General features: G+C 33.9%; 1 protein-coding gene across 1 annotated transcript; it reads left to right on the top strand.

Annotated features, from left to right (window-relative positions):
- The first annotated feature begins 13,245 nt into the window (after positions 1 to 13,245).
- LOC108454086 (uncharacterized) lies at positions 13,246 to 14,700 on the top strand. The gene has a single exon (XM_017752403.2). It carries the CDS (start codon positions 13,342 to 13,344, stop codon positions 14,401 to 14,403), a length of 1,062 nt encoding a protein of 353 aa, XP_017607892.1. The 5' UTR covers positions 13,246 to 13,341; the 3' UTR covers positions 14,404 to 14,700.
- Positions 14,701 to 16,844: the final 2,144 nt, after the last annotated feature.

Below are 16,844 nucleotides of genomic sequence, written 5' to 3' on the forward strand. Positions count from 1 at the left end.
GTTATAAAACTCTTTACTTGTAATATCCTGATTTTGGGCCTAGTCGGAATAGTGGTTTCGTGACCACAAAATCCAAGATAGAAATAATTATTTTATGATTATTTTAAGGTTTATGATATGATTGCATGATTGTGTGAAAATTTCGTGATGAAATTCTATGCCTAAAGTGCTTAAATTGAAAGTAGGGACTAAATCGAATAAGTTGCAAAACTTGCATTCTAGAAGTTTTTAGTATGAAATTGTTTTGGAATATTAATGAGGAGGTCTTAAATAGCAATTTGACCAATTTTAAGTTCATGGACAAAATTAGGACATGGAAGGAATTTTTGGAAAGTTTAGTAATAAGGGTATTTTGGTCATTAGTTATTAAAATGAATTAAAAACAAAATTAAAAGCCAATTTTTGTCCATCTTCTTCATTAGGCCGAAATTTCAAGGGTTCTCCATATCTAGGGTTTGTTTCAAGCTTCCAAGCTCCATAGTAAGTGATTCCAAGCCCCGTTTTTAATGATTTTTACGTTTTTGGAGTCCCGGTAGCTCAATTAAGCTTATACTAGCAATAATTCAACCTAGGGTTCATATTTGGAAAAATACCCATAGGTTAAATTTGTGCATTTTGGTGTTTTATGATAGAATATGAGGTTTTAAATTATGTTAGACAACTTGTGCTACTCGGTTTTAAGTGAAAACGAGCAAAAGGGCTTAATCGATAAAAATACCTAATAGTCATAAGTACATGTTAGAGTGAGAATTTGATGTTTCCATAGAAGGAAAAAATGATCAGCATGTTATAAAACACAAGAATAAGGAATAAAGTTTAATTCCCGAGCCTAGGGGCAAAAGTGTAAATATGCAAAAGTTTAGGGGCAAAATTGTAATTTTTCCAAAATATGATTTTGGGTCAATTTGAATAATGTGAGTCCTAATTAGACTATATTTTAAATGATAGAGCAAGGAAAACTGAAATTCGGGCTAAAATGGGGAAAATACCAAGTTGTGGACGAAATGGTAAAAGTAGCCATTTTCGCATACGAGGTAAGTTCATGTGTAAATGTAGTAACATAATTGTTATTTTAAGCAATTTAATGTTGTTTATATGATATGAAGCTGATTATTATCATGAAATATTATGCTTTGTGGTTATTGTTGAATAATATGTAATTATGTGAATTACTTGATGAGTATGAACTATCACCGAGTATCGGTTCCGATATTCCGTGAAAGACGGCAAAGATGTGAGATCGAGGAAAAAATCCCGTTTGAACCTTAGGAATAGATTAGGATACAAGTGACATGTCACTAGGATGGTTGAGCATCCGAACTCGTTGAGTTGAGTCCGAGTTCACTTATAGATGCGAATGTCCGAACTCGTTGAGTTGAGTCCGAGTTCGAGAGATGTAACTAGGCATCCGAGCTCGTTGAGTTGAGTTCGAGTTCACTTATGGATGCGGACGCCCGAGCTCGTTGAGTTGAGTCCGAGTTCACTTATGGGCGGGTTACATGGTAGCTTGGCTACATATGTGGCACTTATGTGCAAACTTTCCATGTATCCGAATTATATTCCGATGTGTTCAACGGGTAAAGTTCTACTGAAATGGAGGAATACTCAAGATGAAAGGGACGTATTGGTAAGTGTTGTGAAATGGATACTTTGAACAGGTATGTACTTAACCCTCGGGTTGAAAAATCGATATAACAACAATATGGTAAGATGATAAATGAAAATGTGATATGAATGTCTTGGTGATGATTATGCAAATGATGTTTTATGTTTACTTATATGGTTATGTTACATGCTATTTGCATGTGAACTTATTAAGCATTTATGCTTACTCCCTCCTTTTCATTCCTTGTAGTTTTGACAAGCGAGCTCGGAAATCGGGAACGGTCGGAGGCTCGCTCACACTATCCGTATACCATCTTGGCATAATAGTTTGTATATTTTGAGTATGGCATGTATAGCATTATAATCATTTTGTATATATGGTCTTATGATATGGTTATTGAGTGGTATGGAAATGCTTGGTAATGATTAGCCATTGGAATGGCTAATCATGATCATATTTGGTGTTATGTATGCTAAATTGCTAGCTAATCCATGGAAACCATGAAATAGGTAAAATTTACCATAAAATAGATTCAGACAGCACCAGTGACGTGAGTTTGAAAAATCACTAAAAATAGTAGAGATACAATTAGATGATGAATAATATATGGAATTGAAGAATTATGAGTCTATTTTCATATGGATGGAACAAAACAGGTATATGAGTTATATTTTATGAGATGTTTAAATTTTTGTGAAACAGGGCCAGAGCGATTTCTGGATCCCCTGTTCTGACTTTGTAAATTCACCATAAATTTTACAAAGATAATTAGAAGTCATGCTTTATATGTACAAATTCCTTATTGAGTCTAGTTTTATTAGAGACAAACGGCATAGTCATTGAAGCTCTGTAGAGGGAGATATCTGATTCGTAATACGCAGAGGTCAGAGTAGTCGAACCCTGAAACAGGGGAGACTTTAATTATTAAACTGTACTAATGGGCCTGACCAAAAATTCTAGAAAAAAATTAGTAGATAGATATATGAGTATAGTTTCAGGAAAAATTTACGGAACTGGATTTCGAGTTTCGAAACACGAGATATGATTTTTAAAGCGACTGTGATGCAGTTAGCCAGCTTGTCTGGAAATTTTAAAATGAATTGTATGAGCTGTTTAAGTAATGAATTAAGTCTATTAACACCTCGTGTTCGACTCTGGCAATGGTCTCGGGTACGGGGCGTTACATTTAGTGGTATCAGAACAGGTTTAGTCGGTTCTCGGACTAACCGAGCATGTGTAAAAGTTTAGCTATACATGCCACTGATTTGTGATAGTGTGATGTCTTCCGACGCGTATGAGTACCGTCTTATTTAGATAGGGTACTCTCCAACCGAGCTGTGCCGACCATGTTCAATGTTATGTGAAGGTATTTGAGTAAAGTTATGATTATGATAAGTCTCGGTTCAGAAAAGTATGAATAAAAGTTTATGATACATATGTGATAATATGTGAGATGAAAGTTCATGTTGTGGTAAATATTCATATTTGCTTAATGCTCATATGATGTAGTGTATGTGGCTTACTTGATAAGATGAACGGAATATATAGAAAGTAGTAGAGGTATGAATAAAGGTCATAATATTATGATACGAGTGAAAATGTCCTCGTCTTGATTTGGAAGTCGAATGTTGATAAATGTTAATGATATATAATTTTTATGAGATAAAGGATTATAATGAAATGAACTTATCTATGTTAAATTGTTGGACTGAATTATATGATTGTAATGATATGTACATGATGATGCACGAAATGAAAGTTGTGATTGTGATGCAAATATCTATGTTTGTTTGGTCTTATATAATGTTATGAGCATGAATTAATTTAATTAAATGAATGGATAAGCAAAGCTGGCTAGAAAACATAGAATGTATGCATAAGTATATTGTCTAAATGGGACAATAGGAAAATTGGTGTAAGCCAACATGAATGAATGACATGATTTTGATGATGTTACTATGATGATGGAAGTTGTGTCATATGTGTATGTCATATGTGTATGTATAAGAAAGTCGAGTCAGAGGTCCTACAACCCCTCCCCCTTACCGAAGTGGTACTTATAATGGAATTTCATGAGATTTGTATTGAATAAGTTTCCGGTTGAGAACCCAAAGAGTACAGTGATAGAATAATTATAAGTATGATTAGAGATTGAAAATGAGCTGATAAGTAAAGTCGAGCCAAGAAAGTATCGATTGACGTAAAGATTATTGGAGTTATACCTTCGTCCCGATTAGAAAAGGAATTCTCCTTGGTAAACCGAATTACTCGGTGCAAGGTCGAAAAAGTGTAAATCGAAATTTATTCAGAATTGGCCTTCTTTAGTGAATGGTTTAATATGAAATTTGTGACGGCAAAACTAGTTGGGGAAATGATAATTGAAATGTGAACTATCCGAGTGTGATGATTATGACTAGATGATTTAGCAGTCTCTTTTGAGATGTTCTATGTGTTTACCCGTTCTCGTAAATATTTCTATGGCTATTAATCTTCTGAAGAAATTCTTGTTATATGGGAATGTCTTCTAATTCTGGTGTTGGATGAAAGCATTGGTAGTCTGACTGGTTTATAATTTATATTGCTCTATTTCATCGGGTATTCTATTTCATTTCGTCTTATAAGAATTGATGAGAGAATACGTATGATATTATGATTCTGTTTCTTCTACTTGATGCTTCATCTGATATATATGTATGGGAAGATATATTGATCTTGTTATATTTGATTTCAGTGGGATTAAATGATGTTTCCTTCTGGACTTTCTTTCTTTGAAGAATTATCGGGGTATTTTGTATTTTCTCTATGAGTTTGGTTTTTGATTCTCCGGCATAGTATCGTATCTTGGGTTTCTTTATTCTGGATTTCTTTATTCTGGATTTCTCTATCTTGGATTTCTTTATTCGGTTTCCTTATTATCTTTGTTCCATAATTTGTCAATTATGACTCGCGTTCGAAGTGCGTTCTTCAGCTCGTGATAATCATGTCAAATATGACTATAGTTCTAATTTGATCTTAGTAATGCGGTGATTTTAGTATTGGGATTTTTCTAATTTCGTGTAAGGATTTGACATCGTAAAGGCATAGGTGATAAAAGCGAGTTTCATTTCGGTATGATAAATTATTTATTTGAAAGATTTCATGTGACAATTATGTCGGATTATTTTTCCCAAGTCGATAATAGAATTTCATTTTGTACGGATAAAAGAGTAAATAGTTTGAGCGAGAAGTGTATATTTATTATAAAAGAGTTGGATATTAGTTTAAGTCACTACGAATGATAAGGTTTCCATATTGTGAAAGTTTGAAAAGTTTATTACATGTTGATGAGTTCGGATAGATGAGAATATTGGTAATCAAGTGTCGAACTAGATTAGTCTACATTGAGTAAAGACTTCCTGATTTTCAGTAATGTACTGTTGTATGAATTGTGATGTGTTTCAAGACAGTAAGGTAATGTGATAGTTTAGAGCATCTGATGTTACATAAAATCGGAGTTGTTAAAGGGTTTAAAGCCGAGCATTGGGATCTATCAAAATTATCCTTGTCAGTGTTGATATTGGGATGGAAATGAGAAGGATTATTCTTGAGGCCATATCAGAATTATTTCTATGGCGGAAAGAGGAAAATGTGATGTATCCTATTGTTAAATGTTTGGCGAGATCTATAAATCATATCTGTATTGAATGAATTCCTACTCATCATATTCATGGAATTTCAGGTCTCTTTGATTATTGGATTTCTTGGAATTCAGGTCTCCATTAAATCAAGTTGAGATCCGGGTTTTATGTCATGATATCATGGGAAACTGAGAAGGGTTGAAAGTTTAAGAACAGTTGAGAGTTGAGACGTAAGCTTTTAGATCATATGAGAAATTGAAGAGATGTATTGAGGTACACTCTAAGTGCAAGTTCTTGACACCGAATATGAGATTAAAAGTGAAGACCACTTTTTCGGTAAGATTTTGGGACGAAAATCCACGAGGGGGAGAGTTGTAATATCCCGATTTTGGGCCTAGTCGGAATAGTGGTTTCGTGACCACAAAATCCGAGATAGAAATAATTATTTTATGATTATTTTAAGGTCTATGATATGATTGCATGATTGTGTGAAAATTTCGTGATGAAATTCTATGCCTAAAGTGCTTAAATTGAAAGTAGGGACTAAATCGAATAAGTTGCAAAACTTGCATTCTAGAAGTTTTTAGTATGAAATTGTTTTGGAATATTAATGAGGAGGTCTTAAATAGCAATTTGACCAATTTTAAGTTCATGGACAAAATTAAGACATGGAAGGAATTTTTGGAAAGTTTAGTAGTAAGGGTATTTTGGTCATTTAGTTATTAAAATGAATTAAAAACAAAATTAAAAGCCAATTTTTGTCCATCTTCTTCATTAGGCCGAAATTTCAAGGGTTCTCCATAGCTAGGGTTTGTTTCAAGCTTCCAAGCTCCATAGTAAGTGATTCCAAGCCCCGTTTTTAATGATTTTTACGTTTTTTGAGTCCTGGTAGCTCAATTAAGCTTATGCTAGCAATAATTCAACCTAGGGTTCATATTTGGAAAAATACCCATAGTTTAAATTTGTGTATTTTGGTCTTTTATGATAGAATATGAGGTTTTAAATTATGTTAGACAACTTGTGCTACTCGGTTTTAAGTGAAAACGAGCAAAAGGGCTTAATCGGTAAAAATACCTAATAGTCATAAGTACATGTTAGAGTGAGAATTTGATGTTGCCATAGAAGGAAAAAATGATCAGCATGTTATAAAACATAAGAATAAGGAATAAAGTTTAATTCCCGAGCCTAGGGGCAAAAGTGTAAATATGCAAAAGTTTAGGGGCAAAATTGTAATTTTTCTAAAATATGATTTTGGGTCAATTTGAATAATGTGAGTCCTAATTATACTATATTTTAAATGATAGAGCAAGGAAAACTGAAATTCGGGCTAAAATGGGGAAAATACCAAGTTGTGGACGAAATGGTAAAATTAGTCATTTTCGTATACGAGGTAAGTTCATGTGTAAATGTAGTAACATAATTGTTATTTTAAGCAATTTAATGTTGTTTATATGATATGAAGCTGATTATTATCATGAAATATTATGCTTTGTGGTTATTGTTGAATAATATGTAATTATGTGAATTACTTGATGAGTATGAACTATCACCGAGTATCGGTTCCGATATTTCGTGGAAGACGGCAAAGATGTGAGACCGAGGAAAAAAGCCCGTTTGAACCTTAGGAATAGATTAGGATACAAGTGACATGTCACTAGGATGGTTGAGAATCCGAACTCGTTGAGTTGAGTCCGAGTTCACTTATGGATGCGAATGTCCGAATTCGTTGAGTTGAGTCCGAGTTCGAGAGATGTAACTAGGCATCCGAGCTCGTTGAGTTGAGTTCGAGTTCACTTATGGATGCGGACACCCGAGCTCGTTGAGTTGAGTCCGAGTTCACTTATGGGCGGGTTACATGGTAGCTTGGCTACATATGTGGCACTTATGTGCAAACTTTCCATGTATCCGAATTATATTCCGATGTGTTCAACGGGTAAAGTTCTACTGAAATGGAGGAATACTCAAGATGAAAGGGACGTATTGGTAAATGTTGTGAAATGGGTACTTTGAACAGGTATGTACTTAACCCTCGGGTTGAAAAATCGATATAACAACAATATGGTAAGATGATAAATGAAAATGTGATATGAATATCTTGGTGATGATTATGCAAATGATGTTTTATGTTTGCTTATATGGTTATGTTACTTGCTATTTGCATGTGAACTTATTAAGCATTTATGCTTACTCCCTCCTTTTCATTCCTTGTAGTTTTGACAAGCCAGCTCGAAATCGGGAGCGGTCGGAGGCTCGCTCACACTATCCGTATACCATCTTGGCATAATGGCTTGTATATTTTGAGTATGGCATGTATAGCATTATAATCATTTTGTATATATGGTCTTATGATATGGTTATTGAGTGGTATGGAAATGCTTGGTAATGATTAGCCATTGGAATGGCTAATCATGATCATATTTGGTGTTATGTATGCTAAATTGCTAGCTAATCCATGGAAATCATGAAATAGGTAAAATTTACCATAAAATAGATTCAGACAGCACCAGTGACGTGAGTTTGAAAAATCACTAAAAATAGTAGAGATATAATTAGATGATGAATAATATATGGAATTGAAGAATTATGAGTCTATTTTCATATGGATGGGACAAAACAGGTATATGAGTTATATTTTATGAGATGTTTAAATTTTTGTGAAATAGGGCCAGAGCGATTTCTGGATCCCCTATTCTGACTTTGTAAATTCACCATAAATTTTACAAAGATAATTAGAAGTCATGCTTTATATGAACAGATTCCTTATTGAGTCTAGTTTTATTAGAGACAAACGGCATAGTCATTGAAGCTCTGTAGAGGGAGATATCTGATTCGTAATACACAGAGGTCAGAGTAGTCGAACCCTGAAACAGGGGAGACTTTAATTAATAAACTGTACTAATTGGCCCGACCAAAAATTCTAGAAAAAAATTAATAGATAGATATATGAGTCTAGTTTCAGGAAAAATTTACGGAATTGGATTTCGAGTTTCGGAACTTGAGATATGATTTTTAAAGCGACTATGATGCAGTTAGCCAGCTTGTCTGGAAATTTTAAAATGAATTGTATGAGCTGTTGAAGTAATGAATTAAGTCTATTAACACCTCGTGTTCGACTCCGGCAATGGTCTCGGGTACGGGGCGTTACATTACTCGTCTCAACATTCGGTATGGATGAGAGATGTCATTGAAACACATACGAAGTTGAAGTCTCGAAAATGTTTGAGATTTTAAATATTGAATCAATTTAAATAAATCTTATAAATAGGGTAAAAATCAATTTATGAATTTTAAATTAATCTTGAAATCATTAACTATTTGTGGGTGATTAGAGATGTCTAAGATCAAAATTTAAGTTGAAAACACGCTCAAACGTTTCTAAGCCAAGTTATAAATAAGAAAAATATCTCTAAAAATATTCTAAAATAATTTCTTCAGAGAATTTTCTTTCTACTACTTTCTCTTCAACTTAAGTTTGTGTAAAATAATTACACAAGACTCTCTTTATATAAGAAGAGTTTAGATAGTTCAACTAAAATAAACTTAATCACATTAATATTAAGTTTAATCTAATACTTATCATAAGTATTAGATTAAACTTAATATTAACATAATCACTTTAATATTAAATTAATAAAACACTATCAAGATAAATAATAAATTTAATTTAATATTAAATTTATTAAAATAATATTATTTTAGAATAACTAATTGAAATCAAATTATCGGATAAAGTCTTAGTAGGAGTGCAATTCTCCCACTACTCAACCATCGAAGAATGTTGCTGATCATCCGTCGGCCACTGGAATGCCGCCGTCACAACCGCCACCACCACCGTGGCCGACGGTGTCATCGTAGGCATGATACCCTCAAGACACATTGAGCAATTCGACTGTTGCTGGTTCGGTTCAGGCCTGTGACAACCTAACCGGTTCAGGCCAGGGATGACCCGACCGGTTTGGTCCAGCCACCAGTTGGATCGTCAGTCCGATTTCACATACTGGGCTTGGTTTAACCAGATTTAGGTCTTAATCTTAATTTTTGGTTCTCGATTCTAGTTTTCGATCTCAAGTCCAATTTTTAAGTTCAATTACCCATTAGACCAATTGTCTGACTTGAAAATTAATTTCCAAAAAATATCATATTTATTTTAATTAATTTTATTAATTTAATTTTGTTTGATCAAAATTTATTAATTTAATTTTGTTTGATCAAAATTTATTCTCTCAAAAATCATTGAGATTTTCCAAAAGTAATTTTTCAAGAAAATTCTTTAATCAAATTCTCTAATTGAACAATTTTCACAACCTCCCAACTTAATTTCATATCAAATAAATCGACTCAATTAAATTATTTCCAAAGTTGTAGAATTTTTTTTATTCAAATGCAGTCTAATCGAACTTTTGTTGAGTTAGTAGAGGGACCAGCCGGACATACACAATTAGGCTCTAGTAATTGCAATTATATCTAGAAGCATCGTTCTGATAATTCAAAATTTACTTAATTATGGAGTCAGTCCATAAGAAGTACCATGATTGAAAACTTCTTATTATATACTTTTTACGAAAACAATTCATCCAACTGCTTTGTCCAATGACCTCATCATGTGTGTGTTACCCTCATATAATATCATTGATTCCTTTAAGTTAAATACATTTACTCAATACAATCCTACTTTATCTCATTGTCACCATTGTGTCTTCTTAATGATTAATATGATCACTGCCAAAAAATGACCATGATAAATTGTTCGTTCGAGAACAAGCAACCTGTGGCCACATTCCATATTTATCAATCCATACAATGTCGATGAAAGGATATCGTTAAATCTTTGATCGAGTTATGGATTCCATTGTTTTTAGTAAAACCATGCCATACACAAGTCATGTACCTAACATATCAGCTGTAGGCTTGATCATCTTTAGAGCATAAGCCTCCACTTATATCTAAATGTTTGAATCAAATGTTCACTTTGATTCTTTACGGGATTACAGACTTGTTTAGTTTATCTACTAAAACAAGTTATCTTTCTCGCAATGTAAACATTTTACAATGCTACTCATCATCAGTTTAAACTTACACAATCAATGAGCTAATATTTGCTTGTCATAATTTTGCTATGTATGCAAAACATGAAAGATAGAAACCCAAAAAATATAACAGTGAAATATGAAATTAACTTTATTTATTTATTCATCGTTCAAATATGTAGAAAACAATTACATCTTTACTACAATATGGACACATTTCCTAAAAATCTTCCACTTGCCCCAGTGAAGTAAATGTGTCATGTTTCGCACTCCTATATCCTTGACATGTTTCTTAAAACTTCTAGTTACAAGAGTCTTAGTAAACGGATCCACAAGGTTATCTTCAGAAGCTCCTTTCACAACATCTACTATTCCTACTGCTATTACCTCTCATATCAAGTGATACTTTCGATCAATGTGTTTGGTCCTCTTGTGACTTTTTATTTCCTTGGTATTAGCTATTACATCACTATTATCACGATAAAGTGTTATACCTTGTTCATACTAGGAATGACTTCAAGATTGGTTAAGAACTTTCGAAGCCATATCGCTTATTTCGTTGCCTATCCCAATCAACTGATCCGCTAAAAAACCTTACATAAATGTTAATTAATCTCACATCCACTCATTAATCTCCCTTACCAGATTAGTTCCCCATGGATTTAACACATACAATGCAATTGATGGAAAATATAAACATTAAGAACAGATAAAAAACATAGATAAGAAAAATTTTGATATAATTATAAAAGAGCGAATGGTAATCCATTGAAGAGTTGATTGATCTAAAATCTGATCCTCATAAAAAAATAGAAAACTAAAATGAAAACTACAACTGAAAAGAAATCTAGGTTACAATTGAAAGTAAAAATAAAATTAAGTAAAAAGTTGTCCATAAACTGTTCAGAGCAATTCTATTTAGAGGCCTGTGGTCAAGGCTATTAAATAAGCACAGGCGTGTAGTCAACCCGTGTAAGTCGTGCTTCGATCCTACCAAATGGACACGGCCACGTGCCACGTTTGTGTGAGGAAGTCCAGGCCGTGTTGATTTTCCATATGGGTCCATTTTCTCCATTTTTGGCCCGTTTCTCGCTCTTTTTATTCTCTTATGCTCACCTAAGTATAAAACATGAAATTAAAGAATTAGGAGCATCAAATTCACCAAATCTAAGGAGAAATCATCCATAAATGTGCTAAGCATGGGATAAAAAATATGTATAAATTACGGTTTATCAATGTGCTTGAATTAGTATTAGAAAAAAGGTCTATATATATGTACTCATGTCTATATATATATATATATATATATATATATATATATATATATATGTTTGGTCATTTGGTTGATGTTAGAATGTGAGAGCTTAGTTTGAGTTATGTATCTACTTATCTTACTTTATTGAATGTTAAATTATTGTTAAGGTGTCTTTAAATGGCACATTGGTTAGGCACATGAATTGTAGGATTTTGATATGTATATATATTTTTTACTTACTTAAGGACAATTTTGATCATGGTTTTAATGTGGCTTTAGGTTTGGCTTGAGAACCAATATAGATGTAAAAATTGGCTTATTTTGGAAGCAAAATTTGGTGCACAAGGCTTGGGACACGAGCTGTCACACGACCGTGCATTGTAATGATTTAGGTACACGTTTCACATGGCCTGCGACACGGCCGTGTGTCTTAAAACAGTTAATTACACAGTCTGAGACATGGCCTGCGACACGACCGTGTGACCCAACATTGAATGCACACACGGGTGGACACACGGGCTGGGACATGGTCGTGTGTTTGGATTTCAAACGTCTGCACGGTCTGGGCTATGACACACAGCCGTGTGTCCCCTGTTTTCAAAATTTTCAACTTTTTTTCTAAATTTTTCGTTTTGTTTCTAATCAACCCCAAAATATTTTCAAACTATTTTTAAGGTCCCGTAAACTTGATTTAAGGTTCATAAGTGTATGTTTGTAATAATTGCAATATGATTTAGATATTTATGATTAAGTAATGAGAAATGTATAAATTGACGTTGTAATATTCCATAACCCGACTTCGACGATGGAGATGGGTTAGGGGTGTTACATATAAATTATAGCTTAGTTTTTATCTATTGCAAATATATATTTAACATTAGAACTTAATTTTCAAAAGTAAAACTAAAAAATGCAGAAGCTTGGTTTGTATGAGCATGATCGTTGACCTTGTATAAGTCATTTTGGTTACGTCCATTAAAAAAAAAGGGAATTCTGACACGATATTTTTTTTACACATGAACCTGTCAACGAATGCCACATGGTACAACTTCTTCAATGCATCTTTAGCCTCTTCACATATTTTCTTCAAGCTTTACATTTCGACTGGAAATTTGGGTACAGTTGGCTGCAAAAGATGTACTCGATCTGAGAAATTTTGTTTTTTGCTTCTTGAATTGTAGGCAGAGAAATACTAACATCCTTGTCGTCGATTGAAAGCCCTAATTTTGGAGATTGTTTCATCTCTAAAATTAACATAGCAGGAACAATTAAGTAATCATTTCAATACAAAATATATCTGCGAATTTAAAATTAAAATAAATATTATTAGGAAAGAGTATATCCATTTTTTAAATTGATGAACCCTGTCGTTTGAACTCAATTTTAGAGTTTTGCTACTGAATAGAGTGGGTTGTTGAATTTAAACAACCTGAAGCCTCTTTCTAGACAAACTAGTAATGAGGCAAAGAAAAAGGTAATAATCTCGAACATGCATAAAACACCAAAAACAACTTAAATTCATCGTTTTTGCATGAATTGTATATAAATAGTTAGCTTAAGAGAGTCACTCAAATGAATGAACAATGTAATGTGGGTGTTTAAATTACAATTTTTTATTTTAAATGCCTAAAATGTAAATTTTTGATAATTGAATGACTATGTATGTAGTTTACCCAAAAATACAGAAATGATTTTTATTTGATAAAATATAAATGAAATAATTATAAAAACATTAGCCCGGCTAAGCGACTAATTTTTGTGACGTTTATTAAACCCTAACTGGCGGCAGGGGAAAAAGTGAATAAAACCCTAGCAAAATAGAAAGAAAGAAGGAAGATGGCGAAGAACATGGGAGTAGCGGGAGCGGCTGCTTCATCCGAATTGAATGTGGAGAAGGCTGTGAATGCTCTGCTCAAATGGAGAGATTCTCAGTCCCAAGCCCAAAAACCCCAACTTCTTGAACAGGATGAATTCCTATATCTCATCGTCAGCCTCAAGAAAATCCCTCAGAAGGCTCGCGTTAACCCCATCAAAGTCCCTCTCCCTCACCCCATCATCGATGATCCCGCCGAGCTTTGCTTATTCATCGATGACCGCTCCAAGTCTGGTATCACAAAAGACGCTGCGTCTAAGAAAATCAAGTCGGAAAACATACCCATCAACAAGGTCATTAAGCTGTCCAAGCTCAAGACTGATTATAAGCCCTTCGAGGCCAAAAGGAAGCTTTGTGATTCATATGATATGTTTTTCGCTGATAAGAGAATTATCCCACTTCTGCCTCGGTTATTGGGGAAGCAGTTTTTCAAGAAGAAGAAGATTCCAGTGCCTGTTGACCTTAAGCATAACAACTGGAAGGAGCAGATCCATAATGCTTGTTCCTCTGCTATGTTGTTCTTGAGTAGCGGGACTTGCTGTGTGGTGAAGGTGGCGAAGCTTTCGTTGGAAAAGAAGGAGATTGTTGAAAACGTGATTGCTGCTATTAATGGGATTGCAGAGCGTGTGCCGAGCAAGTGGGGTAATATCAGGTCGTTTCATTTGAAGTTGCTCGATAGCTTGGCTTTACCTCTTTTTCAAGCTATGCCTGATTTGCGTTTGAAGATTCTCGCTGATGCTGATCACCATACTTCTTCCAAGGAGGAAAAACAAGAAGTTGAAGAAGAGGAAGACGATGCTTCCCATCAGAAGACGAAGAAAAAGAAGAAAAACAAGGGGAGGATACACGACGTTCAGTACATGGATAATCAAGAACATATTAATGACTCTAACTCTGAGGCTGATAGAAAACATGAAATCAATGCGAATATCTCAACCAAGAAAAAGAAGACTGCACTAAAAAAGTTATGCCCTATTGACATCAAGGTCAAGGATAAGAAAAAGAAGAAAAGTTTAGCAGCTTAATGATTTTTCTTACTTAGCACCTAGTAAACTTTAAGTTCAATTTTACTGCTTCTTGTTCTTCCGGATTAGTACTCATTATTGTTTCTTTTGTAATTGGTTTTACCTTTCAATTTTGGGTTGTTCTTGATCTTTTGAAGGTCTATGTTATTTTTGAATGCTTCTTTACTTAGCTTTTTATTTGTATTAGATTGTTAAGAATGAATTTGGAGCATGATTGCTGTAAGCAGCATTTGAATCTGATTTCTTTACATATTTAATGGTATACAATGTTATGAAAAGAGTTTACATATTGTAAAATGCAAATATCCATGTGTATCTAACCTGTGTTAAGACTTCAAAATGAATCTGAAGAAGGTGCCTCTAATTTTGCTTGTTTATATGTGGACTACTTCTAGATTGGATTGTCCTATCTAAAGTTACTCCGTGTTTGGATAATAATAAGTTAAGATTTTTGGAGGAATATAAGTTTGATACAGAATTATTTGTAAGATCTATAGGTTTTACACTCATACTCTGTTTATCTTTGTCTTGTTGGTGCAGCTGGATTTTGATGAAAGTAATGGTGGTTGATTGAAACTTGCTGAATACCAAGCTTATTATCTTGATTGATTTTTGACATCAAATTGCTTTTCATTTTATTGTTTAAATCTATTAGTTTGTTTGTTGCCCCTCAGGATTTGTTCATTGTTTACTTAGTTTCATCTTCATCTGTTTGTTGAGAATCCAAGTATGATGGGATTAGACTTTTTAAATCAGATTGATGTTTATAATTGGAAGTTATTGAGGGAACTGATGTGAATAAAGTATTGCATGTTTGAGCTTCGTGTACACACACACACACACATATATTTATATATCCCGTGTTACCTATAGGCATCGGATGTCTTGAGGTCCCATTAATTTCTAAACCTGTGACGGTGAATTGATGATATCATGGAATGATGGAGAGGGAACTTAAGTGAAAGAGAAAGAGCCTTTACTGTAAGAATTACTGAATGAGAAACGATTTTGTTTCTTGTTATATGAATCTAAAAAGAAATAAGCTATTCCATGTGTCTAATTGCCATGGCGATTGGACAACCATCACTATGATGCTCTAGCAAGATGTAAACAATACTCATTAGAAAGGTAAAGCGGTAACCATCATCTCTCTCTCTCTCTCTGTCTCTACAGCTGGTCCCGTGCCTTCAAGAGCCAAATGGGTAGTAGGAGACCATTCACGGCGAGGGAAATTTGGGATATTGGTCTCCTCTTTTCTTTTTGCTCTGTTTGTGATTTTGATATTTGATATATGATATATTGGGACTCAAGTGGATGTTCTTTGTGGCTTAGAAAATGAAAAAGATACCTCAACCGTCCCTTGACTAAAGGTGACTGTTCACAGATAGTAGCAAAGGGATCTTATAAATTGCCGTTGTCTGATGTGGTAAGTTTTTGTTCCGTGCTAGTCTCTACTCTCTATGACTTGCTGCTTTTGAGTTTAAATTTTGTTTAGTTGTTCTTTGGTATTGTCAGAACAAAACCCCCATCTACTTGTATGCTTTAGAAATGTAAAAATATGTTATCAATTATTAGTCTTTTATTAGATGATGCTACACAATGGCAGGGAAACACTAGGAAAATCAGCGAACTAGCAATATTAAGCTCTCAGGTCACCAACGACATCATCAAACTTCTCCTACAAGTTTGTAGCGTTTGTCTCACTTAAACTAAATTGTTTCCCTTCCGCTTTTTATTTTCTGAGCAAACTTTCATCTAGATGATCCAAAATCATTGTAGTAGTGATTTCATCTTTAGCTGCATATGCTAATAGGCCTTGCACAAATCGAAGTGCCAAGCCAAAATTTTTAACTTCTTTGAACTTGTTGCTTTGAAGTTTGGTGGCAAATACAGACCATTTCATACTATATGGAATGCACATCTCGATTTATGATTATATTTCAATAATACATGTAATTAGCAAGTTTTGAGTTTCTGTTTTTCCTGTATTCCTTGTGAATAATATCTTATTTGACAGACTTTAAAGTAAGTTGGATGATGTAAGTTACCATTCAGGTCCTGGATTCTGGAGTGACAGAGGCTGTTTTAATGCCCCTATGACTAGAATTAGTATCATCACTCTCCTTGAGGATTTAGTTATGGTTACGATGACCACTTTCGAATGTTTACTTGGAGCATATCAACTATTTGTTCATATATTGCTGGTACATTGTTGATATTCTTAAGAACTTTATTCAGACAGCAGCCAGTATTGTGCTCTATGGCAATCTTTTGCATATCTTGACTTGCCTTTTGGACCAGTCTTTGACCATGAATTTATCGCTAGAGCTGGTGCTGACTGTTACCATTTAGTTACATCTAGTTAATGGTAAAATGTCAGCCTTCGTTGTTCTACCACTCTGCTAAAGCTTTGATACATGGAAGAAGCTCATCTTTCTGAT

This window comes from Gossypium arboreum, chromosome 9 (genome assembly GCF_025698485.1).
Source record: "Gossypium arboreum isolate Shixiya-1 chromosome 9, ASM2569848v2, whole genome shotgun sequence".
Taxonomy (NCBI): Eukaryota; Viridiplantae; Streptophyta; class Magnoliopsida; order Malvales; family Malvaceae; genus Gossypium; species Gossypium arboreum.